Source organism: Numida meleagris, chromosome 4 (genome assembly GCF_002078875.1).
Source record: "Numida meleagris isolate 19003 breed g44 Domestic line chromosome 4, NumMel1.0, whole genome shotgun sequence".
In the NCBI taxonomy this organism is placed as follows: Eukaryota; Metazoa; Chordata; class Aves; order Galliformes; family Numididae; genus Numida; species Numida meleagris.
This window is the reverse complement of record NC_034412.1, coordinates 29,173,813-29,200,875: the sequence shown is the minus strand read 5'-3', so window position 1 is coordinate 29,200,875 and position 27,063 is coordinate 29,173,813. Positions and strand designations below refer to the sequence as shown.

General features: G+C 35.3%; 1 protein-coding gene across 5 annotated transcripts in view; it reads right to left on the bottom strand.

The window, feature by feature from the left end:
- SPOCK3 (SPARC/osteonectin, cwcv and kazal like domains proteoglycan 3) overlaps positions 1 to 27,063 on the bottom strand; it is a 182,120-nt gene that overhangs the window by 34,140 nt on the left and 120,917 nt on the right. For all 5 annotated transcript variants that reach the window (XM_021396014.1, XM_021396016.1, XM_021396015.1 and 2 more), the window contains one exon: positions 13,438 to 13,552. In XM_021396014.1, coding sequence (XP_021251689.1) covers positions 13,438 to 13,552 — 115 coding nt within the window. The remainder of the gene's footprint in view (positions 1 to 13,437; positions 13,553 to 27,063) is intronic.

Genomic DNA, 27,063 nt, shown 5'->3' with positions numbered 1-27,063 from the left:
TAAAAGAAAACAGGGTAAGCCGGTAAAGACATGTTGATACCAGATGAAATGCCTTTGTTGTATAAGTTATTGGCATATTTGCTTAGAGTTACCTTAAGTACAAACTACTTTTAATGACAGAGATCTGCTTAAAAATGTTTAAATTTTTGCTTGAGATCTATTATGCATCATAAAAAAAATACTAAAATAGCAAACAGTTCATACAACAAACAGTGAAATGGCGTATCACATTTTATTTCCGTCACTTCAGGATACCAACCACAGAAACGTTAACAGAAGCCGTTGAAGACATACACTTTATGAACCCAGGCTTTTAAGAACGTTAAAAAAAATGTCAAAATTTTTCCAGCTACTAAAACAATCACTTCAACTACCTTGCAGCAAGCATGCATGGCACAATTGAAGTTCTGAAGTAAGCAGGAAATTAAACTGCTAAAGATTGAATTACTCTTACTGCGAACTACTTGCAAACAGGATATCACACATTCTTTAAATAGTGGGTTTACATCTGACTTTAAGACCACTCAGTGAACTCCACCGATCCAACACTCACTCAGAACACTATTGAACCATCACTCCATGCCTGAGTTTCCTGATGATCTCTTGATCATCCAATAAGCTCTGACACAATGACAGCACAAAATAGCTTGGCAGTAGATTGCACAACTGGTACCATAAGATTTAGCTTCCAAAAATAAGCCGGAGGGGCAAATAATCTAGTTTAAATAATTATCTTATATAGAAAGCATTTTTTCTGGCAGTTATTTCCCACTGATGTGCAATGAATTGCTATTAAATGCAACTGCATATTGGTGGTATAAAAATAGTATCAGTGAGAAAATATTACAATCACATCAGTAACTGAGACACAAACATAGCAGCATGTTGTTAGTTTATTCATGCGCTGCATGAACAGAAAGATAATGCTGATCCAGATACTTAGCATATGATCTACATCTCTTTGGCTATTTATTCTCAATAGAATTATTGTGACACACTTCTAAAGCCTTTAACGTATCATAAGACTGCCACGGTCCCTTCATTTACATAATTAAGGCAACTATAGCCATTACAATTAAATGCAACACCATATTAATGGTCTGAACCATATTTAAGATTCTTGCTTTATAATCCATAAATGCCAGTTGGCACAGAGCAAAAGAAGATAAGGAACGAACATACCCTAAAAAAAGCATACTCTTATGACTGTCTAAAATAGTTTTATAGAGATTGTTGTGCAGCACAGGCTAAACTTTCCTAACAATTTGGATGTTTGGGAGACCTCTAATATGGAGATCACTCATCAAATGTTTAATGACCTACATAAAAATTAAAAAATATCAAACAGAAAATTAAACAGCATTTTTTTTAATTGTGATGGCTTTTCCATCTCTTTCTTAAAATTGCAGCAGCACACACAAGCAATACATTTGGTTACAAACCCACAGGATAACACACTAAAGTTAAAACCTTTGCCTTCTTCAAAGACATATTCACCATGAGATTTCCCTTTTTAATTTTTACAACAAAGAAAGAGGAAGGAAAGTTAAAAAAAAAAAAATCAACCAGACTTTCCTAATAGATCAATTTAAAGCAACCTATAGAGATGTTTTCTTTTGTGAAAAGTGTATGAATGGAGCATAGCTTATTTTAAGTAGAATCATAGAATTATAGAATTGCTCAAGTAGAAAACCAGCAACTCTGAATGATTAATTACTCATCTTGTACATAATAAGTCTTTACCTCAAAAGAACTAGAGTGCCTAAATGGCCCTGTGTAAACAGTGTACAATACAACAAGGCAATAAATCCTAAGCCACAAGTGCACTGTCCACTCCAAGTGTGTTAGCTCACTCTCACATACTTATTTGGAATGAGACGAATACTTTCAACTAAGGCAAAGTTTAGGTCCAAAATCACTCCCTACAGTGGACAAGGCCACAAAACAACTCCAGCTAAGCTTATGTCCTCAAACAAACACATTTGTTGCCAAAGCCCCAGCCTATCCAGCACTTAACCTGTTGCTGGCGTCTGAGAATTAAAACACCCACACAGTGAACAGAGATGCCGCACCTGCTCTATTTCAGGCACTCAGAAAGGAAAAAAAAAAAAACAACATTCTATTCCAAAACTTTTAATAGAGGGCCAGATCTGAAGTTATACATCCATTTGCTGTTAACAGAAGATGTATCTCAAAGTGCAGCACAGGACAGAGAGGCTTTCCCTAGGATTGCTTTCCACAGCTTCAACACCTGAAGAACTTTCCATTTAAATGAAAATTTAGGACCTGATACATCTGAAGTTGACAAAGCTGTGAAGGTTTGAGTACCAAGGGTTGCCAAAAGCAGCCGTAATCAGTGAAAGGACTCAGAAATAACAAAGCAGCCTTAAGGAAAAGCAACAATGAAATTGTTCTGAAGAAGGCTGCTGTTGCAAAGAGGCTTTGAAGTGTGAGCAAAGAATTATTCCAGTGATAGGTATGTAATATCTCAGCTTTCCCTTTAGTATTAGCTTGTTTAAATACTGACAAGCACTTAGCAAGCAATCTTTTCTAAGGATTTCACTTAATCCTGGCAACAATCAAGTATTCGTTTTCACAGCATTCTCACGTTCTGTAGTGTTATGGGAGTTATTTTTCATAAATATAATGATAAACACCTTCTTGGAATCTAGCTTGTTGGTTTTGTGTGTGTGTGTGTGTGAGTTTTTTAATATGAATTACAATATTATTGAGACCATTACTATTTAATATCTTTATCAATGACATAGATAAAGGGATTGGGGGGCACATTCAGCATGTTTGCTGGCAACACCAAGTTGAATGGTATGGTCAACACACTGAAGGGAAGGGATGCCATCTAGAAGGACCTTGGCAGCCTTGAGAAGTTTGCCCATTTGAACCTCATGAAGTTCAACAAAGTCGAGTGCAAGGCCCTACAACTGGGTTGGGGCAATCCTCAATATCAATATAGAGTGAGTGAGGAACTGACTGACAGTAGTCTTGCCCAGAAGGACTAGGTGGATGAAAAATTGTATATCAGCTGGCAATGTGTGCTTGGAGCCCAGAAAGCGAATCATATTGTCATGGTTTTGTGATTTTCGGTTATTGGTATTCCACATCATAACATCATGTAGTGGACATACCTAGTTCTCAGAAGAGAAGGACTACTACAGTCCCCACGGTACTTTGCTCCTTTGTTACCATTTTCCAGCCGGAGGGAAAAGATAGAAGCTCGCAGTATAAAAACTTGCAGATCACGAGACCTCGTCCCTTTTTCCGCCGTCTCTCGTCTTGGCAGCACCTCGCTCTCCAGCCGCCTTATCGTCGGTAGTAGAGTAAGGCCTACCTTGATTTTGGGACATTCTCTCTCTCTGTGTTGGATTTATCATCTTAAATTGTAATTATATTGTATTATAGTGTGTTGTTTTGCATTCCGATATTTTATTTAGTAAATTAGTTTGTTTCTCCTCAGATTGTTGCCGCTGTTCTTTGCTCTCAGGGCCATCTCCCTACCCTTTTCCCCTTTCCCCTTTTCCCGGGACGTGGGCCCTTGGGTCCCCCGTCCCCTTTGTCACGGAATCGGGCCTAACGCCCGTAAACCGTTGACACATATCCTTCGCTACATCAGAAGAAGCATGGACAGCAGGTCACAAGAGATGAGTACTCTGGAGTACTGCATCTAGTTTTGGGGTCCCCAGCACAAGAAAGATGTGGACATGTTAGAGCAGGTCCGGAAAATGGCAGTGAAAATGGTCAGAGAGATGGAATACTTCTCTATAAAGGCTGAGAGAGCTGGGGTTTTTCAGCTGGAAGAGAAAGCTCCAGTGAGACTACACTGTGGCATTTCAATATTTAAAGGGGCCTTAGAAAAGAGACAGGATAATATCTTTTTACTAGGGGCTGTACTGAAACGACAAGGGGTAATGGTTTTACAGTGAAAGAGATTTAAACTGGATATAAGAAGTAATTTTTTTTTATGTTGGTAGTGCTGCCCAGAGAAGTTGTGGATGCCCCATCAAGAGTGTTCAAAGTGAGGCCGGATAGAGCTTTGAGCAACACTTATAGTCTAAGATGTCCCATAGCAGGTTGTACTTTAAAAGTCTCTTCCAACCCAAATGGATGGTCTTCCCTTAATCCTTTGTTTCTTCCTTCTAACTGTCAAGTTTTAATATGCTAAAGGGGAATTACAGGGGAAGGAACCTTGTGTAAGTGGTGTTCTCTGGCACAAGCTAGGTAAGATAGGAGATTGTCAGCCTACAGGTGACAAACACCTTTTCATTCCAAATAAATTCCCTCTCCTTCCACACCACACAACATTGCTACTATTCACATTAAATTAGATTACTACTAATTGGGATAGAAATATCTCTTTTTAGGAACTCTTAATATGGAGCTAATAAAAGATACTGCTGACAATTTCATTTGGTTCAATGTCACTTAAATAGAGTTTGTAAAAACAAACTCTATTTAAGAATCAATAAAAGATTCATGCAGAATATTCATCTTAGCATTGAAGAAAGAAAATTTGTGCCAATAATTTTCTGTTATTATACAAATACAGTAATGAATATGAAGTATTTTACAGGTACAATAATACAATATTAATGTGCTATGTCATATCATAGATATGTAAATCATTTCTAGATACAAATGAATTCTTGCTGAGATTATTAATCTACGTTAGAAAAAAATCAACATTTATAAACTATGAAGATACTAAAGCAATAAAATCTGGTTAAACAATAACACCTCCTGTTACAGATCAAGTAAAAATTGCCTACAATGCAGCTAATATACATCTGAGAGAGAAAAGATATTCTTACAGAATTATCATGACCCAGTGTATCAGCATAAGAATCTACAATGCCTCAATTTTCTCTTTTACTTTCTAATGGCTATGCTGTGTATATAATATATGCTTACAGCTCACAGTTATTAGAAATGTATATGATGAATTAAGCAAAATGAAAAGTAGTATTTTAGGTTACATAATTGGACAAATGTAGGTCTAAAATGAATCGCTTTGAGATTTAAAACTGAATACTACATGCAAAAAGCAATAAAAGCAAATTGAACATTTACTGCTAAGTCAATACCTTCTAAAGAACTAGAATGGATGTACAATAATATGTTACTTCTGTAGTTTGTTTAAAATGACAAAAGAATTCAGAAACATTGGCAGAGTAAGAATACTCACCTACAAATAATATCTTTTCCACTAAAAAGGAAGCTAAGTCACAGCATTAGAACTTGTTTACATTTAAATTAGTGGTAAGATTCGCACTGGTGACAGTAGTTAAGACACGAGCAGAAATAACAGCTCAGGATCCGATATTTGTGGTTAGACTACAAAGCAACACAGCACTCTCAAACAGTGAATGCCCGAATAGATGAAACAAACATCTGGTTTTCAATGCCTCCACTGCTTTGAAAAAAATCACCAGAGTTTGATAATGAAAATTAAGCAAATAAAGAAGTATAGAGGTTTTCATTAATTCCATGTTGCTTTCTATAGAATTGCGGTAGCAATTATTTAACAAAGTATTTTATTGAACTACTTAAAAATGCAGTTAAAAACAGTGGACTAGAACTCTGATCATTGCCTAAAGCAAATTTAACTAACATGTATGAAATGTTTCCACTGTGTTTACTCCAAAACTAGTAATAATGACTCCTTCCATTTATTGTGCATATTCTTCCAAGACAGTTAAAAACTGAGAACAATTTCTCCATTATGGACTTCTCTTAGTACTTCATTTTATAGGGAATTAAATTTATTTTTTATTTTCTGAAACAGATAAGGCAACACGAAGTTTGATGCTATGATTAGATGTTTTGTGAAATATTTTAAAACATGTTAATTTATTTCTAAGTAAGTCCCAAACACTACAACGTACTAGCAAAAAACATTACAATGCACTATGACCTGTTAGCCATTTATCTGAAGGGTCATTTTTCTCGCATTTGAAGTTTGAAAGTTAAGTTTTAGTCTTGACCACACAGCATGAACTTCATCTTTCAGAAGGCAATTTTGCTTATTGTCTTTTATAAATGGCTTCCCCTGGCTACTGCATAACTGAGCACTGATATTATGAGGCCTAACTCAGCCAATATATAGTGTTCTGGATACAGATTTTATTCTATTGATAACCTGGAGTTAATCTTGAAGAAGAAGAAAAGGAAATTAAAAAATTATATTTTTAACTTTCAAGGACAGACAATGAAAAGCAGAGATTAAGGAGTTAACACAATTGTTATTTTTGGACCTAAATCTCTACATTTGTGAATGCTGGAATGCAAAGAGAACAAAAGCTCTTTTTTTGGCACCTACACCTGTACTATATGAAGCATGGCTGAGGTCATGTACTGAGATGATGGTGGTACGTAAATAAAATAAGAGGATTTGGGGGTGTGCAGTCTTGCTATTTGTTTTTCAAGCATTGGTGCACACAGAATGTAACAGATTCCACAATGTCTTTAATCCTACTGTTACTTATCCTCATCTCCTCACAGCAATTAACAGTTTGGCAGTATTCTGCATAAAATAGGATGGAGCTGAGAAAGCAGCTATGTTCTATGATTAAATTCTTTGAAATATGCTAACTGAAAATATTTTCAGCCTGCAGCACTGCCTTTTGACCTCCTTCCGGTAAAAGTACAGACTTGAAGAGCATGACATTTATAGCAGCTTCCTATGTTACCTATGTTGTCCTCTCTAGATGGTCAGAAACAGAGAAGCCTGCTCTTCCACGAATATGTCTACCTCCATTACTTTAGTGAAAATAACAAGTGACCTCTTACTACAGGATTTGAAATTCCCTCAAAAGATTTTGAGAACAAATTCTTCTGTTTCAGTAGCTAATGAAAGTGGATATTGAATATATTACCCACAATGCTGTAGCTTTTTCTGTATAAACTGAAGGACCTTCAACTAATTCTGAGCTTCTGGATGTGAGTATGTGTCTCAGCTGGACCTTGACTGTCTATTGCGACAGAATCCCAACCTTGATTCCAGGAAGAAGCTATTCAAAGACATAAACCAGGAAGAAGCTATAGCATATGTCAATCTAATTTTTAATATACACTCTTTGGGAGACCAGGATCCTGTGCACGTTGTGACACATTTATCAGTGTTAGTGTAGCCTAACAGAGACATAGAAGATAGGCACTTTGTCTAGGTCACTGGTTTCCAAGATTTTTGGATTTAAGGATAATTAAACCTTCCCCGGTGTCTGTAGAGCAAATTCCAGTATAGCAATTTCAAGGCAACTGACTGTGGGAAGTATTTGATGGACAGTGGGCATATTTATTAGAACACGCTCGAGTAATCCCTGGAGTGTCTTTGGAGGCCTGAGACGAGGAACAGCTGCTGTGTTGCAAGGTCAAACATCTACGCCTCCAGGTTGTGCTTTATGGGACTGCTAACCACTATCTAACTGCAAGAATGCCTATGTGATGATATCCGCTGTCCAATTAGCAGTGTTGTAGCGTGTGACGCCTACCTGATGCTCTATAAATGTTGTAGTCGAATTCCAATAAATTAAGCACTATGCGATAACCACATTGGTACAGCGGGTGACTTCGGCGTGCGCGTTGCGACAACTGACAATGGATTGCTTTCCTGAGGTATCTCTAAAAGCAATTTGTTCAGAGTTAGAGTTGTCAGCCATATGCTTACCTGCTGTCCTTGGCATTCAAAACACATTTAGTATTTAGGTAATTGGTCCAGGCAAGAAAAAAAGCCCAGCAAAAAGTCTCACCTCCTGAAGGCTTTTAATGTTATATTTATATTTTTTCTTCTTTTTCTTTTTAAATTTATTTAACCAGTAGGCCTCCATATAATCTTCATAAGATGTAAAAGAGAAACAGAAGGAATTGTTTAACTAAATAAAGAATTCCTACTGATGCAATGAGTGAGGTCTCATTTAACTCAGTGCGAACGCTCTCTACCTCAACTTCTGAATGAACATGAAACAGTTTTTTTTCTAAGGACTGACATATTCCTTTCTCTGTCTCATTCTGCAGCTTTTCAGAGATCTTAACTACAAGAGCTGACTGCAAAGTAAACTGTAGTCCAGATCCTCCTTTTTTTATTTTGTGGGGGGGGATTTAAAATTCCTCAGTCTACCAATTTTTACTTTCTTAAGAAATAATTACCAGTCCAGCTTCACTAATTTGCCGTATCTTAACTAGTAATATAAGTACAATACAAGTGAAAACTGAGGCTAGAAATGAGGTAAGTTTCATACAGGGACTGATTATGGATTAATACAAATCCTGGCTTATGATTGTCCTACCCTTACCTTCCAACCATATTCATCCAATCTAAGTCACAAATACTCTTTTAGATAAGAGAATGTGAAGTATTACACTGTAAATGCATACATGCTTAACATCCTATGTTAAATGATGTATGTTAAATGCAGTTAAATTGTATGTCCTTACTTTTAAGACCTATGTTCCATGGGCTACCTTCTTACCTATTTATGTAGAAAATTTTAAAAATTAAAAAAAAAAATTAAAAAAAAAGACAACACATGTCCGGATACCACGAGTATCCACCTTTTCATTTTCTTTGTAATGCTTTAAAGAAATACTTTTGGTTATTAAAAGTTCTGAGGATCTTGCTGTTGACATTCATTCCTTCTTCTGAATTAACATAACCTCTTGATAAACCTGGCCTACTAGATCCTCCAAGCCACAAACTAAGCTCGTTACTTTTCAAACTAAACTTAATAAACTTTTAATGCTTCTCAGGAATAATCATGAAAATATACAAATAAGTAAAAATATTTCATCTAATTGAAGAAACAGTAAGTCATTATGTAATAATCATTTTTTCCTATTTTCCTTCTATCTAACTATGGCTTAAGCCATGCACATCAAAAAACAAATTCTAACATTACTTGGTGAGGCAAGTACTCAAGGGTTCACACACTTAGCAAGTTTTAATTACGCTTGCTGGTATATAACATTCTCTCTAGAAGATCTTCAAGGGCATTCAGGATTATTTTTCCAACTTTAAGTTGCAAGCTACTCATTAAACTTTTGTAGAAATTAACAGAAAACTGCTGTTTGTATAAGCTAACGTGGCATAAGATTGTACAGTGGGCCAAGATGCATTTTCAGAGCAATTTCATTATAATTGGAACTGTTAAAAGTCACTGAACAAAACTGAACAACCATCAAAGTAGACAAATTTGTGCCATTTTTACAGAAGCTTTTTTGCTTTCCTTTTTAACTCATGCTACATGAGAGAAAAGAAAATTTGAACTTGGGATTACACTCCTAGAAGATTTCCTTAAGAAACATAATATTAAGAATATCTTAGTTTGTTAAAATATCTCATCGCAGTTTTTGAATTACGTATAATAAAATATAACGTAAAATCAGCTGTCTCCTAGTAAGAACCATTTCAATATATACTCAAAAATATAAAATGTAATAGGTTTCAACTCAGTTTGTCTTGTTCATTGAATAAATTGTAAATACTTCCTGACAACACGAGTTGCTGTAAAGAGATACATTTTACATTTAATCAAAAATTTAAAATAGCAAAATCAACGTTAAATAAAATAGAAAGTAAGACAATGCTTCTGGAATCACATGAGAATATCACTGATTTTGTTAGACAGTTTAAATGGTCATTAATGATGTTTGTTAACATCCGAAGAAGTTCATACATCTGAGAAACGTATTTAAAATATATTAAATTATATGCTGTGGTACAGCATATAATTGCTAAACAGAAAGTTCATTTGTAATAACAGTTCATTCAACTTTTTTGTTCTTGCTATTTTCCACTCCTTTATTAACAATTTAGAATTACAAAATGAAATATTTCTGTATCAAGATAGTAACATTCTTGTATCAAAGCCATCAAATCAGTTAAAAATTTTCAAGAACCTTTGACATCCCAACTCCTTTAATCAGACACTAAAAGTCTACATTTTTGTTTTCTTTAAGAATGTGATATTGGTAATGTATTTAAAAAATGAGGCACCTTCTGCATTTACCCCATTGAATGGTCTCATCTCCTTATCCCAGTGACGGCTGGTAAGCCTACGCTGTGCATCACACATATTTGTTCCTATCCATCAGACCTAAGGTCTAGCAAAAACACTCTTCATCTTATATGATGAGCAAAGGAAAGGCCTCAAACTGCCTCTGAGCAAAAAATTATAAGTAGCACCTTGAGCAAAAAACGGGGCCCAGATACTGCCATGAGGACAAAAGTCTCCTCTGTCTTAGAAGAAAGCAGAGAGTGTCCGTCAAAGAAGACTTCCTGTTTCCTGGTCCCGTTTAAATAGTGGGGAAAAAAAACCCAGAAGAGCTTGCAGAAATGAAGACCAACAGATTCCAACTCAGAGAAATCCCTATGTGCATATCTGCACAAGCCACTGTGACCTGAATGCCCCAAATCCCAGCACATATTTCAATAGGATTAGGGTGAAAGTGGGACATATGGCGATGGATCTGCCTGGAAAAGGTTGAGCCCTGTAAATGCTTCCTCACTTCTCTCGATTAACACCTCTGTCACTAGTGTTACTTATCCTTTCATTCTGGTTTACCTTTCTTTCTTGACTCCCTAACACACCCCACTATTCCATAACTCACATCTTCATTTATCTCTGTGTGCGACCCTTCCCTCTAACGCCACTTCAGGTGCTCTTCACATTTTCCCCACTCTTATGGCCGTAGACTAAGGGGTTTTTTTGTTTTGTTTTGTTTTTTAAGTTTGTATAATACTCAGATTGCTTTCTCTAAAGCATAACCAAAGTTATACTTGGTTAAAACCAAGTTGGTTTTGCTACCAACTTGTGTTCTAGGTCAAGATCAAGCCTTCATCCATTTCGTTTCTGGATTCAAGCTAACTGTCCCTGCACATAGGTCAGGTTCAGTGTTGCTGAATGTATCATTGGGTTGAGCCAGCTTTCAGAAAAGCTTGCGTGCCCTCACTTGCCTCATACATTGAGCAGTGAGACAGATCAGTTAAACTTCAGAGTTCCCTTCCAACTAAGAGTTTTGTGTGATTTTATGATTAGATTCACACACACATTGAAAAGCTTATCTTTTTTTCTGAAACCTCATTTCGTTTTGCTTCCCAAGGAGCATGGCATTTCATACCAAGACTATTTTGGCTAGGTTCGTAGATATACTTGCTTCCTAGGTACACGAAAAAGGAGAATGTTAAAAGAAAAAGTCATCCAAACTTGTCAATAGGAATAAATGAAAAAATGCTTGGGATAGGGTATATTTTAGGAAGTCTCCACTTAAGTTATCTCTGAAACTGGAGCACTAATCTTAATTTGTCTCTTTGGCTTTGTCAAATTTCTAAGCAATTCACGGATGCACATACAGCTAACACTTAATGGAATTCAGTTTAAAGAAAATAATAGGATTATTTTCCAGCACTTATAAGAAAATCTGCATTAAAGTTACAATAGTGGCTGAAATGTCAGCAATGATAGTTAGCTCACTTTAATATTTCTCACGCCTCCTGGCCTTTGGCCTTGTAAAGAAATTATATTCAAATTCCAATGTTCTGGTAAAATGTGGCATGTGGAAAAGCCCTGATTTTGCTTGCCCTGACAATCTGTCAGGAGAGGATTACTGGTAATTCCTATACTCATATAGGCTCTTTCTGCTTTCTCTTTTACATAACTAAGCATAAGTAATCTTGTTCCCTTGGCAGTATAAATCTTCAAGAAGAGTTCCTTCCTATCAGTACTAATTACAAACAAAATAGGTTGTTTTCAATGTTTACATAGAGGAGTACAAAAAATAGTCAGCTTGAGAAAACACAGACTAAGATAAAAATAAATAAAAAAACTGTATCAGGTAAAACAGTTCAAAGTAGATAAAATGCTAGTTTTATTTTTTTTTTTTTTTTTGAGGGAGGGCAATGATATATTCAAAAACTAACATAGGGAATGGCAGGTCTATTACTCACAGAAAGATGTTTCACAGCTGACTGTCTGAATTTCACTTTATGCCCATTGTTAGGCTAATATCCTTACATCTGTGCTGGAAAGCCAGAAATTGTTGCTGCACTAAGGCTATACTCTATGGGGTCACGTTAACTACATATGACTGTCTCTTCTATAGTGGTTTTAATTTGTGCTGGCAATGTGAGCAAACAACAGATTTACTTAATTTTTTACCATTACTACATGAAATTTTATAATGAATGCTTTAAAAAATCCTGAGGCTGCATCACTGCATTACAGCACAAGAAAAATTTAATTAAACATACTTAATAATATTTAATTACACAATCAGTAATATTATAGAATACCATGAGTGACCTAAAGGGATGTTTCAGAGCAGGTTTTTGATTGGCTTGTCTACTGCACACAGCCCAGTGTTCACAGTGCTCACACCTTCATTCCCTGTTCAAAGAATGTCCATTTTTCTTAAACTAGGAGAAAAAAAATCAAGTTTTTGGCAGCAGCTACAGCTTGTAAAGGAAGCGATAACAATAAATTGCTCAATAAATTTACAATGGTGCATCAAGCTTAATAGTTTAGCATAATGAAAAACGTTAAAGTAAGTCAGAAATATAGTTCTGGATTCTTTTGCATTTAAAAGATTGCTATAGGAAAAAAAAATCTTCAAAAACTAATTCTAGTGTTTATCCAGTTAGGACACAGGATATTTATGCTTTAGAAATTTAGTGTGACTAAACATAAAGAAGAAAAAAAAATACACCTAGCAAAGTTCAGTGCTGCCCTCCACTCTTGATCTTCTTGGCAAATTCAGGTCCATGGTTGCCTGACATACATACCATGCTATGATGGCTCTCCTTTCAGGATCACCAAATTTTGTTTTGTTTAACAACAACATTCCAAAGTCACCTGGGAGTCACTGAAATATAAATATGCTTAGCCACAGTTTTTTTCATCAGCTGCATCAGTGGCTAAGCAGCAGCAGAGCAAAGCAACCAAATGTTTCTACAACCTAATCTCACACATGATCCAAAAAAAGTTGATAAATTTCTATCCACTTTTCAAAGAACTCATTTTTACATGACAGTCTTTACCAGAAGTTCCACAGTTTAAGTGCAACTGCTTTTTCCTATAAGCTTCAATGAGGACTTTTTTCTTTTTTTTTTTTTCTTATCACACTATATTTTCTTGCAAGTTCAGTTGAAAACATAAAGGAGCAGAGAAAAAAATTGTCTTAAGTACTACCGCAGGTATCTTGAGGAATATTAACACGTAACAAATGAACAATAACTCACAGTAAAATAGCTGCATTTGAAAATTACTGTGCTGCATTGAAGTAGGCACAATTTCAAAAGAAAAGAAAAGATCCTTGAATAAAATAAGACTGTTTTTATTAAAAAATACACAATGTTTGTGATCACTGTGCTCTTCTATGAACAAAATCTTATTTCCTTCTAGAAATGAGCCATTAAAAATCATTGTCACTCACCTCTCCTATCATTTCTGCCTGTGTTTGTGGATTTGTCAGAAGGGCAAGGGCAACGTCCTTCACATTTCACTGAGATTTGTTTTCCTGAGACACAAGCTTGATATTCTAATTTGCACTGCAAGAAGAGAGAATGACTGTCATTAATAGAAACATCTTTTACAGTAAAAATTACAGCTCCTTAAGTATTTTGAAGGAATCTTTTATAAGGTACTTAAGTTCTTGTAGACACAGGTGCAAGTAAAAATTTCTGCAGCATATGCTAAAGAGTCTGATTAGATAAACGTATAAAGGTTTTGCTCCCTAACCTGTCTACAATTTTGAACTCAATTCAGGCATTAATGCGCCTGTGGTTTTAGACTGATTTGAGTACAGATACCAAACAGAATTAGACTGCATTGGTTTTATTTAAATTATATGAGCAACAAAGTATCAATATTCATTATCAATAGGAAGGGATTAAGAGGGAGCTATTACAGGCTTTATGACTTATTTTCTACTTCTGGCAGTATTCTAGTAAAAAACAAGTAAAATATAAAAAGCTGTGGCTGATTCAGTTCTAGTGGCAGTTTTTCTAATATAGAAACAGATTCATCTGTATGGTTCTGATCTGTGTACTTACAGGTCTGATTCAGAAGCCTTGCAAAAATTAACTAAATTTAACCAGGAAATGGAATTACCTCAGATATATAAAGCTAGTATAGTAAAGATCACATATGCAGAAAATAATATTGTATTTTGTCAATCTAAAAAACTGCACTTCTATTTCAAAACAAATTCTTGACATACAGATCTGTAAGATTACCAGCATACTATCAAGAAAAATGCAAACCAAAACAAACAAAAAAAAGTTAAGTATTTGAAAATGCTCGTAGATAAGGAAAGGAAAAGAGCAAGTTGCTTATGTAGAACACTTCATCCTTGAACAAAGGATTGAAGATGCCTCATTAGTCAGATAAAGGACAGATTAAAAAAATTGTAGGAGTCAGAAAAACATTTCAAGTGACAAATAAAAATATGAATTTGTTTTTTATGCACCACACAATTTCAGAAAAAAAAAAACCAAGACTTTGTGACTTATATTCCCTGACGCATGTTCTGTTTGGGTATGTAGCATCAGTTTAATGCAATTATATCATACAATTAACAGGATTTCTGGCAAATCCCAAAGTTGAAGTTTCTCTTGCCTAAAAATGAGGAAGGGGTTAGGGCACATACTGTAGCTATATAAAAGACACTGCTGAAAGGCTTGATGAGGTTTCCACTAGTATGCAAACATAATGACTTAAACACAGTTCATCCCTGTGATTTTATAGAATTTTATCAGCCTTTAACACTGCTGCACTTCTAATCTTGTCACACTGTCATGCAGTTCTCCACTTGAATTTCACAATGTTTAAATACTTTTTGCACCATTTCCAATATGAAAGAGAGGACATATTAGAAGAAAGACAGTATCTCAGATGTTGTACTTTTACATAAAACCATAATCACAGCTCAGTTCTAATGGGCTACCTTTACTCAAAAAAAAGGCACACTTGAATGACAGCATGACTAAAATGATCTTTAATTCAACCAAAACCAAACCAAACCAAAAACACTAAAACAGATCTCTTCTAATTGAAAGGTATATAAATACCACTGCCTTCCTTACAGGAGCTGACTGACAAAACTGGCTACTTAACTGTGTACCTGACAATTGTTCTGACTGTACAGGAAGGTACCATGATGCCCACTAGACCTCCTTCCAGACAGCACATGACACAAGTCATATTTTAATAAGTGAAATAATCATTGGTGTTGGTAGAATAGATCATAGCCTGAACTTAATATATATTTCTGTTGCTTTTTTAAGATCTGAGAATTTTACAGTTCAGTCTTAGTAGATTAGAGAGTCAAATCTACAAATACTTTGCCTTCAGGATGCTTACAAAAAATGCTTTAGGCACTGAGTCAGTTAGCAATTGAATTTAATGAGACCATTTAAAACTGGACATATAAATTCTATTTTTATTTATTTATTTAAAAAATTGGGAATCAAACATGAGGAGTATAAAACAAAGAAATACATTTTGATGCTTTTTTTTGTTTAAAACTCCAGCACTTCCACTTTGTTTCACTCAAATGTTGCTGAAGAAACTAATTAACACTTCAAAGTTGCTCCAGCCAACATGATAGGTATGAAGTATGAGTTTACCTCTGAATTAATTTTCTTTAAAGGTATCCGCTTCATTCTATTTGAAAGTAACATTGCCCTCTTAAATGTAAAGTAAAACAGTGCCTGACACCTGTTGTGGACACTGATAGATGAGTTAATGAGTGCAAGGTCAGTAGACAACAGTTCCAACTCAGTGTTCCCATTCACAGATATGCTAGAATTTCACATGCACTGAACTCTTTCTATGGACAGGCAGGCAGAGTTACACTCCATCTGCAGTAACAAAGCAAGATCACAGTGTTTGCATAAGTCAGAAATAAATCAATAAGCTTTTCTGGCAATTTTATAGCAGCAGCTAATGATACCAGCAGTATAATTCTAGTTCAAAACTCTTGTCCTTGTTCTATAACTCAACAATGCACAGAGATATTACAAAGGCAGCTCAGTAAAGCAAAGGCAGGCTAGATATCCCTCAGTGCTCATCTCAATAAACTGGCAGCTAAGCAGGTAACACACCTGAAAAACTTCATAAAAAAATAAATTTATGGCATACAGAATATGAGGACACAACGAAAAACAGCTGTACACTACTAGTAGAGAAAGTGTTGGGAGCATGACAAAATCATTCGTTTTGTGATTTTGGGGAAAAAATATCTGAATATATGAATGAGCAGGAAAACACAGGAACATAACTACGAAGTGTAATATTATAAAGAGAAAAAAATAATTTTAATTCATTCATCTTTAATATTGACTTTTGTATAGGAAAAATATATCACTGTGCATTTTTCAAGGAACTCATCTTTTGTAAAATACCTTATTTAATCTGATTTTATAAACAGTTGGCTATTTGTGCTATTTTCACCACAATCCTTTATATGCATGAAAAAAAAATCCATTTTACATCTGAATATATCGAGCTTTTTATCTTCTGATGTTGATTCTCTGCATTGGAGTTTCAGTATGTCTCATTTGTATGTCTGATTTTAGGGCTGTTTCAACTGTGAGGTTTTGCATATCTTGTTTCAAGACAGAATAATAGCTATTTCTTACTTTTAAGCACTCTGCAGCATACTGCTTTGAAAACAGATGGAGTGTAAGTACCATGTCAGGGTCTCCTGGCAATGTATTTTAGGATGAAATATTCCTCATTTCTGTACTGTCAAGTTTCCCACAGAAAGATGCAATTTGTTTTCTTATATTCTGCCTGTTTGAAAACCTGTTCAGTTGTAAATTGACCCAACTTTCTTCAACATTTTTCTTAAGTAGTTGTTTGGTGAACAAGAGACAAGCAATTAAAATCCATGGGAAGAACATCAAAGAATGTATGTCATCTCTAGACATGACTCATGCAGCTTTACTGTTATTACAGTAAAGATGAGAACAGTTGTATTTCTGGAACAATTACTATGTACGTTACTTTGATATACATAAGCTCTCTTCTTACAACTACTCTTACAGAGCTGGAAAGATTAAATGACAGTAATATATTTTATTAAGCTGTGCTACCTTCCAATCCAAAGAGCTACCTGTCAACAGCTGCCAAACCAATCTCTGTATATTCTGTATTTTACAGACTAGTTCTGCCCCAAGATGGAAAAAAACAGTATTTTCTTTTCTATGGCAAAATAATGAAATAATGGATATTCAGGAGAAAAAAAAATAACAACAACAACAAAAAAACCCCATGTATTTTTGTGTGCATTCAATTGGTATGAATACAGGAAGAATATACATTTTTTACAGTGAGTTCACAAAGAATCCCACCTTCTCTTGTATTTGTACATAAATGAAGTTCCAGGTAGGTATCATATTCTTCTATACGTACATACTTACCTTTAGAATATCCCCAAATCAAGTTCCTGTGACCAACTGATGTAATTTTCAAGTGTGAATGGCAGTATGCATGCATATCTATGTGGAGGACAGGATAAAACCTGTGACTTGGGAAAACTTTTTGACTGAAAGATTGCAGGAAATCTCTACAGAAAGGAATATTATGTCAGCATGAGTATCAAATACGAACAGGTAAAACCTCTGAGAATATTTTTATAGTCTAGAACATTGCAGTTTAGTTGAATTTGAACTGACTGAGCAAACCCGCAGCTGCTGAGAAACTGTGAAGGGAAGAAAATGTATGATTACTCTGGAAATGAATGGGAAAAAAAAAGAAAATGAATAAGGAAAAGATTATCTCAGAAATTATAGTTTGATTTCTGGGAAATATACTGAAATAAAAACTCAAGTAACTTGTGAGCACTCAGAAGAAGAAAGAAGACAAATAATGCTACAGGGTTTTATCAGACAAATTGTAATAGGTCTAGTTTCATTCTATCAAAGCGTTTCCAGAAAACAAAGATATAATAAAATTCAAGTACTTGATTTTGCCAGTGCTTGTCACGTGCTCTTACACTGCAACCTTGTAAGCCATACCAGAAAGTACACTCGCTATTTGTACAATCATGCTGTAAGATGATGACAAAACTAGTTGAAAGTGATTTTCAGATAATAACAATCAATGACTTGCAGTCATGAAAGGCTGCACTGGAAGTAGATTTTCACAAGAGCGTATCGTAACCCTAGAACTATTTTGTCCTTTCATTAGTGGTTTAGAAGATATCCTATGAAACATGGAATACATTGGAATAACGTTAGAAGACATGAATATAATAAAAATATTCTTACTATTGAAAAAGGCTGAAAATGCAACGTAATTCAATAAGAAAATTGCTGCTCCTCTTTCAAGTAGACATAGTAATCAACTTCAACATTCAAACTAAAGAGCAACTGGCTAGAATTCCATTCCAAAGGGAAAAAAAAAGGAATCAAGTGATCACTGTCAACAATTGCAAGAAAAATGTCATACCATAATTATAAACAGGACTGTAACATGAACAAAACGTGAAACAATTCTGTACTGCTCTGGTAAAGGTTAAAAGAATGCACCTTGTGGAGCTTCATGACAAGATTTCAAACAGGACATGAGCTCACATGAAAAAGTCAGAAAAAAAAAGTAACAGGTATAACCAAAGGCCTAGAAAAAAACATAACTGGGAAACCAGCTCAGTGAAGATGTTCAGTCTTGAGAAAAGACGATTCATGTAACAGCTGTCAAATAAAAGGTATCTGAAAGGTATTTGAAAAGAGTACCATGATAAAAATTTTGCCTCAAATCGATGCAGTAGAGTTTTAGAATAGATACTAGGAAGACTTTCTGATAGTACTGAGATATTAAAATAAATTGCTGGAAATGCTTATTAAATATTAAACATTGGAATCTTTACAACCAGAATGAGATAATTCTGTCAGGAATGACACCTGTGTAGTTTATCTTGCTTTGAAAAAATGGGTCAACCAGATAACACAAAGCTTACTGTATGAGAAAGCACAGCTAAGTCTGCTCTCAGTGTCAAGAGACATGCTTGCATGATGTGCAAAGAAAGAAGGAAAGAAGCAGGGAGATTATATAAAATTAAATGAAATTAGTATTTTTTCTAGTCCAAGGATGTTTGATAATTTAATTCAGCAAATTTGTTTTATTTAGTACTAAGTCTATAGTTTTGCTTTTCTGGACTCTTGGAAATCCAATATACGATTTGAGAACACACTAAATATTTTTAGATGTAACTAAAAAAGATAATAATTGAATGTATAGATTCTTTTTGACGTGAAACATGAAGAAAATGATCCTTTGATAGCATAGCCAAATCTCATGAATAATTGGCTTTCATTTATCTGCAGCAGTCTTATATCTGTAAAACAACACTCATATCACATAGAGGGACTATGATGAGACAGTGTAAACTGGTTACTATTTGCAGACCTCTCAAAAACTACAAAGAATAGAGATCTATTAAGAGGAACGTAGTTTAACTGTGTGTAGTTTTACTGTATAATAAGAGACGTTAGACTGTGCTGAACAAAGCAGAGATAACAAATGACTGATTAGATAACAAGACACAAGCTTATTCTTTGTTTTAAGTGAGAGAAAGATTTGAAAAAGAAACAGTAACAACTTAAGGTAAGATTGCATTACATGTCTACCCAAGAAGAAAAACAAACAGCGCTTGCACATGAGCTTTGGCATTTCCCAGTCTGCTATCAGCTAGCTTTTACTCATAGATTTAACTCTATCCATTTTGAGAATACTTCCTCAGTGACAAGATAATGTATTTTTCCACAACAATATTGTTTTGTTAGGAATATCTATCAGCTTTTAAACAAACTAATTAAAGCCAGTTATTAAAGTCACATGCAATTTCCCTGGCAAGCAAGGAACAGCAGTTCATGCACTGGAGCGGTCTGCAGATACTCCCACCAACGCCTCCTTTTCTTCACCTTATACACATCGGGCAGCTGGAGACAGATCTGACACACTGGTAGTGTAAGATACAAGTCATTGAAGTCATCTGCTAGAGTATTCACCTCAGTCACCTATACTTATTGCACCTATTACATGCTTTAAGCCATGGCAACGCTGCTATTAGTCCTTAGTATTGAAAGCTTGAAGTTAGGTTAGATATGTCAACATACCCTTTTCTACAATACAAACATAAATTTGCAGTGTAGGATGGGTCATAAAGTCTTTTTTGATGCACTGAGGCATATGTAACTTATGAAAAGGCTTTCTAGAATACTATTTCATTGAATGCTGAGCACTTAGTAAATTACCTGTTAGACAGCCTGTAACTCATACTTATGCAACTGTAAAAAATGTTTCATCTTTGAAAGATAACTCATTTATAATTGTACCTTATATGAATAATGAGAGCTTTTTAGAAGTCCATGACTTTTCTGTACAGGTAAAATTAAACAGGTTGTGCAATCTGAGAAAAAATACACTGATGAATAATTAAATTCAGACTCAGATGATACTAGTTAGTTCATATGCTATAAATACTTTAGTATATGCATTCATGGGGAAAAAAAGTTGATAGATTTTTTTTGTTATTAAGACCAATTATGGTCAGGGATTGTTACTCTGACACTAGCCATTGAGAGAGGAGAATATAAGAGGCCCTACTTCTGACTCCTCAACTTTTCCACCCTCTTAATCACTCAGCTCTAACCAAACTTTTCAGAGTACAAGAGGAGAATAAGGGGAAACTAGAGTTGTCAGTAGGGGCTGGAGAATTCCAAAATCTTAATACTGCAGTCTACAAGCTGTAGACCACAGCCCTCAACACCTATCTACTGAATATCCATGGGTCAAGCAGAGAAACCTATCTGTTACAGTACAAACAAATGGAGTGGATGAAAGGTATAAATATTCTAAAGTTATTCATTCCTACAGGAAAAGCTTACACTTCTTTTTTCCTTATTTTTCAGATGAACATAAATGGGTGATAGGAGATTTAAGTATGATGCAGTCAACAGGATCTCTGAGAAAAGATCTCTTGCTGGAGTACAACAAAGAAAACTGTTGAAGAAAAGAGTGAAATATTTCTTCCAGCATTATGTCTTTTACTAATAGAAATCTCTCCCACGGAACTCCACATTAATCCATCTGTGGAGATCTGTTTTCTCTCCATTTTTAGAACCTGATACCTCTTGCCGCGGATTTCCTCTGACAGCTGAGAAGATAATTACTCTATACCAGTAATCAGTACTGCATGATTTCAACTTCATTTTGTGCAATTTTTCACCCCCATGTTCCCTATTTTCCCATTTTATCTCCATTTCAGAAATACCACATATATACACTCACTCAAAGTTTTGCTTTTACTTTATTTTGTGCAAGTCACTATGTGGATTTATGGCCTAAGATTTGAATGCTCTGAAGTAAAGTAGGTAAGAAACTATAAATAGTTATATGTTATAACTGAGTTTGTCACTGCTATCACAAATTGTGTGAGGGGGATCAAGTATTGCTTGATATGAAATCTGGAAGAGGGGTAAAGAACTTCCATACTCAAGTGGGAGATACAAAGCAATGGTTGATATTGCTTCTTTTTTTTGTGGTATCACAATAGGTTAGCTGAAAATGTAAGTAAAAACATGTCCAGATTTTGTGACATTACTATTGTAGGACATGGAAATTGTTACGCAAATCTGTAATTCCTTACAAAGAGCAGCTGAGAAGACACAAGTAATTGCAACATAGAGCTTCAAAATAAAAACAATCAGCTAGACATAATGCCAAGATATAATTTTTTCAAGTAATTTAAGCTTTAGAAACTGGAAACTAACCTGCAAACTTATTTTTGAAGTGTCACACACAGATCTAAAAATGCTTTAAAATTATTTCAGCAACAATTGATCTTTCTATAACAACATGTTAATTATGTGTGTTACTTACCCAAGTAATAGGAGTTTGGGTAAAAAACTTTCCAGCAAAGAAACTACTGTTTAAATGAAAATAACATGAAAAACACCAATTATAAAAACACACAACTAGCGCTTTCACCAGAGAACAAAAGGACAAATTCTTATTGAACCAAGACCCTGAGCAAAGGAAATCTTCTGTGTTTGAAAGAGCTGCTGACACACTGCTTCTAATGCTATGAACTACAAAAAGCCATTTAGACGACAAAATTAAAATCAGTTTATAGTTTTCTTCCTTTGTACCTCTATAGGTCTCGCCTGTTTTCTACAGCACTGTGCAGTGCAACAGCGCAAAAAGAGAAGCCTAAAATCAAGTCAACTAATTACACAATCTTTTTTTGGACACCCTAAAAAATATTAATTCACAGGAAGAAGCAGATAGATGCCTACTGTGATTATCTAAATTAGACACCTACCCGTCTTTGCTTTCATAGAGGCTTTTGAGACATGATGCTTAGGAAAATCCTTATATGCATCTATCTGCTTTTTAAATCAACTATCTGAATTTTTAAGTACGTATTAGTTTGGTAAATACATGTGTTGCTCTGAAAGTAATGCCTCCTATTTATTTCTATGGAAACCAGAACAGATACAAAGAACAAAACAACACCATTAGAGAAAGCAATTTCACATCTATAAAACACCACTTTCAGCATAGTCACCATCATTAACTACAGGTTTTCATCAGCAGTGAACAAAAGCCTGTATGATGTGCTCATCAAGAACTACATGGCCATCAAAAACATTGCTTGTTTTCATGTCGCTGTCACCACTGCTGGAACACACCACTCACCACTGCACTGTGTTCCATAATCAGCAAGTGTCGATGAATGTCAGTGAGTGCCATTTTTTCTGGACGGAGTAATTCAATGACACACCTTTGTTTCCTACACGCATCCATGTCAGACGTCATTTTGTCAGACTGCCCCTCTGCTGCCATCTGTCACATGGCATTAAAATGTAACGAGATGCTGTCAGGAAGGTTCAGCCTTTACTGCCATACCACCAACATCCATCTCTGATGTCATGGGCCAAAATAATAAAATAGGAGGTATTACTTTTGCTGCAACCTGATCCATACATCACCGCCTTATTTTATATGTTTTGCAATCACGTGAGCTCATTTTATATTTTGAAATAAGAACATAAAGTTTGCTTAATTCTAAACAACAAAACCGCATGATATCCCTATTTGAAACATGCTATTTCCAGTAAATTAATATACTTGAAGTTTTTATTATAATTCATTATAATTATATTCATTTTTGGTCTAAAACAATATATTACCTAATTTTCATATTAGTATTTCAATATTCCTTAAAGACAAATTCTATAAAAGGCAAAATATTTCAAATATATATTAAAAAATATTTAGATTTGTGGGTTTTTTTTAATGATTAACAAAAGGGGCAAAATTACATAGCTATATTACTCCCACCTGTATTTTTCCATCTGTTCTTACCTTACTCCCAATTATAACCACTGATGCAGTTTAAAAATGGACTAATAGCCTACTGTAAACATGTTTGATATTAGTAATTTCTCTTTCTGATGTATGCACATAGATACTTCAATCTGTAATCTGAATTCTGGCTCTTATTCAGAGCCTTCATCTATACTATTTGTACAAATTCCAGTAGTTAACCAAGCTCCATTTTAGAAAATTCTTCATAATTTTTAGCAGACAGAAGCTACAGATCCATGGAATCTCACCCAACTCTCTAAGTATATAAGACCCTTGGTGTACTTTCTTTCTGGCATTCAGTTTTGTAACTTGGAGAAACTTTCTTGAGGGACTGAAAAAGGAATAATGCTTAGACAAAACTAACTTTACATTTTCAAGTTCCCACTTCAAATGGAAATGAATATTCAAAGAAGAGATAAAAGCGCAAACAAAAAAATTAATTCTCCTTAATTATCTTGGAAATGGCTGAACATTTGGGTTTAAAATCTACCAAGAAAGACCTTCAGTAATCCTCAGGTGACATGCAAATTTCTGAGTAATAGTAATAATAAAGTAAGAGTAAGGAGAAAGCTGTAAAGCCTACAGTAAGATACAAATAGCTTGTAAAAGCATGGATTTTTTTAATTAAAAAAATCTGCTCATGGTTTATTAGCATGCATAATCACTGTATTTTTAATGTCATATACTTTCCTACCATGCTAGCTGATTACATTACTAATTAAACAAGTTGAATTTATCTAATTATATCTAAGTTGAAATATTTATAAAATTACACATGAGCTAAAATATCATCTGAAGAGTATGCTCATTAGTCTTCAATTACAGGAAATATAATTAAATTAACATATACAGACCTGGTTAGTCCATGCAAGGCTATACAGTCCGTCTATGACATTTAAACTATACCACATCAATAGAAAAAAAAAAACCCTATTTACTTACATTCAGGTGAAACCCTGATCGGTGCACTGCGTAATCATCCCCTTTAGATTAGTAGTTAAAGACAGTCAGGCATTCTTGGATTTCTTGCTGGCACACTGCCACTACAAATCTCTATTCTCTTTATTTTGCCCATGTAAGTACATACGCTAAAATTCATTTTAATTCAAAATACTAAATGTTATTTATTTAAAAGCCTGAAATACAAGGTTGCAAATGCTAATATTAAAAGAAATTCCTTTATAAAACTCCATAAAGGTTCATTTCTTGCATAGAGCCACACAGAACTGTTCCTAAATCTTTCTACTTCTTGCAGTCAGCACTTCACTCATAAAATATGCAAAGTTTTCCATGTTCTAACTCCCATCAAATATACTAATTAAAATTAGGACACAAAGCCATAAGTCACGTTCCAAATGAAGAGACAGAGTGGCAAATCTTTCTAAGCGAACACACTCTTCCAATGAGTCCATGGTGATCTACGAATTTCCATTCTTTCCTGAAACTTTCCTTTGATACAGAGGGTACACTACCGATATTCAGCCATACTCTTCAGATCCCCATCTCTCAGTTTCATGTGGCATACATCAGTGTCTAGATCTGTTCTTTGACTTTTTAAAAATTATTTTACTTCCATATTTTTCTTCTGATTTACTTTGGACTTCACCCAAGAGTGCATTTGTTTGTTAAGAAATACTTGGTTTCACTTGGATCAAGACTAATGCAGAAAAACAAACAAGACGAGGGAACAGAAATGTAGGTTCAGGTCTACAGTATTTCATGGTGTGCTTTTTGGAATTATAAGTACAGAAATAGTGATCCCTAAAAGATGATTCTGTTACTGATACTATACTTCACTGAGATACGCTAAATAGGTAGGACTGAGTCTTTTCTCTGAAACAGCAGGACTAGTTGATAGCACTGCTGGTCTAAAATTTGCTTATGCTATCTGATGTTATTACTTAACACATAGTTATTTCAGTTTCTTGCTCAGTGTTAGTGTGACCTACATGAAGAGTGTGTATAATTATTTTTGATAGAAGCTGAACATTTTGTTCTGTTTGATTACTAAATTTAACTAGAAATTCTAGTAAATTTTAATTTGAATAATTCCACTTTCTCCAGTCATTTTCACTTTTCAGTTCTGTAGCTTTTCAAATGCTTACTGTTCTAATAATTCTCAGAGAAAAATCAATACAACTATGTTGTAATGTTATTATAACCTCTTTTGTGCCTGCTACTTACATGTTTCTACAAAACCCTTCTTAGAGGGAAAAACAGAATTAATTTTTAAGAAAATTAAAGATTGGTCAGAAAAGTGAAATAAATTGCAGCCAATCAACACTTATTAGACCTCTCCATAAGACACTATTTTTAAATGATTCTATTCTGTAGCTACAAGATAATATTTGGAAAATGACACATTTTAAACACCAAACTTACTTATTTCTGCAACACAGTACATAGCAAAATGATAACTGTCTTTGTTGATACAGTCTCTTCCATTTCATTGCACATTTGGAGCATCTGCCTTATGTTAGAGGACAACTTCCACTGACTGGAAAAGAGGATACACAACCCCCATTTTCAAGAAGGGAAAAAAGGAAGATCCAGTGAACTACAGGCCAGTCAGTCTCATCTCTGTGCCTGGCAAGATCATGGAGCAGAGCCTTCTGAAGGCCCTACTAAGGTACATGGAAAATAAAGATGAAGCGATTGGTGGTAACCAACATGGCTTCACCAACAGCAAGTCATGCCTGACAAAACTGGTGGCCTTTTAAGATGGAGTTACAACATCAGTGGATAAAAGAAGAGCAAATGATGTCATCTACCTGGACTTGTGCAAAGTGTTTGATGCTGTTCTGCATGACATCCTGGTCATCAAATTGGAGAAAAATTGATTTGATGGAAGGACCACTTGCTGGATATGGCATTGGCTGGATGGTTGCACTCAGAGAGTTGCGGTCATTGGCTCATTGTGCAAGTGGAGACCGGCAACGAGTGGCGTTCTTCAAGTATTGGTGTTACTTAACATCTTTGTAGGTGACATGGACAGTGAGATACAGTGCACCCTCAGCAAGTTTGCAGACGACACCAAGCCGAGCGGTGCAGCTGACATGCCAGAGGGAAAGGATGCCATCCAGGGTGACATGGACAGGCTTGAAAGGTGGGCCCACACCAACCTCATGAATTTCAACAAGGCCAACTGCAAGGTCCTGCACCTGGGTCATGGCAATACCAAGCACAAACACAGGTTGGACGGAGAATGGCTTGAGAGCAGTCCTGAGAAGGACTTGAGGTTGTCAGCTGATGAAAGGTTCAACATGAGTTGGCAACGTACGCTTGCAGCTCAGAAGGCCAACCATATCCTGCATTTAAAGAAAAGTGTGACAAGTAAGTTGAGGGAGGTGATTCTGCCCCTCTGCTCTGCTCTCATGAGACCCCACTTGGAATACTACACACAGTTCTGGGGCCTCCAACACAAGAAGAATGGGGAGCAGTTGAAGCGGGTCCAAAGGATGGCCACAAAGATGATCAGAGGGCTGGAGCACCTACATTACAGGAACAGGCTGAGAGAACTGGGGCTCTATGGCCTGGAGAAGGCTCTGAGGAGACCTTAGAGGCCTTCCAAAGCCTGAAGGGGGCCTACAGAAAAGCTGGGGACTTTTTATAAGGGCAGGTAGCGACAGGACAACGGTAAATGGTTTTGAACTGGAAGAGGGTAGATTAAATTAGACTAGAC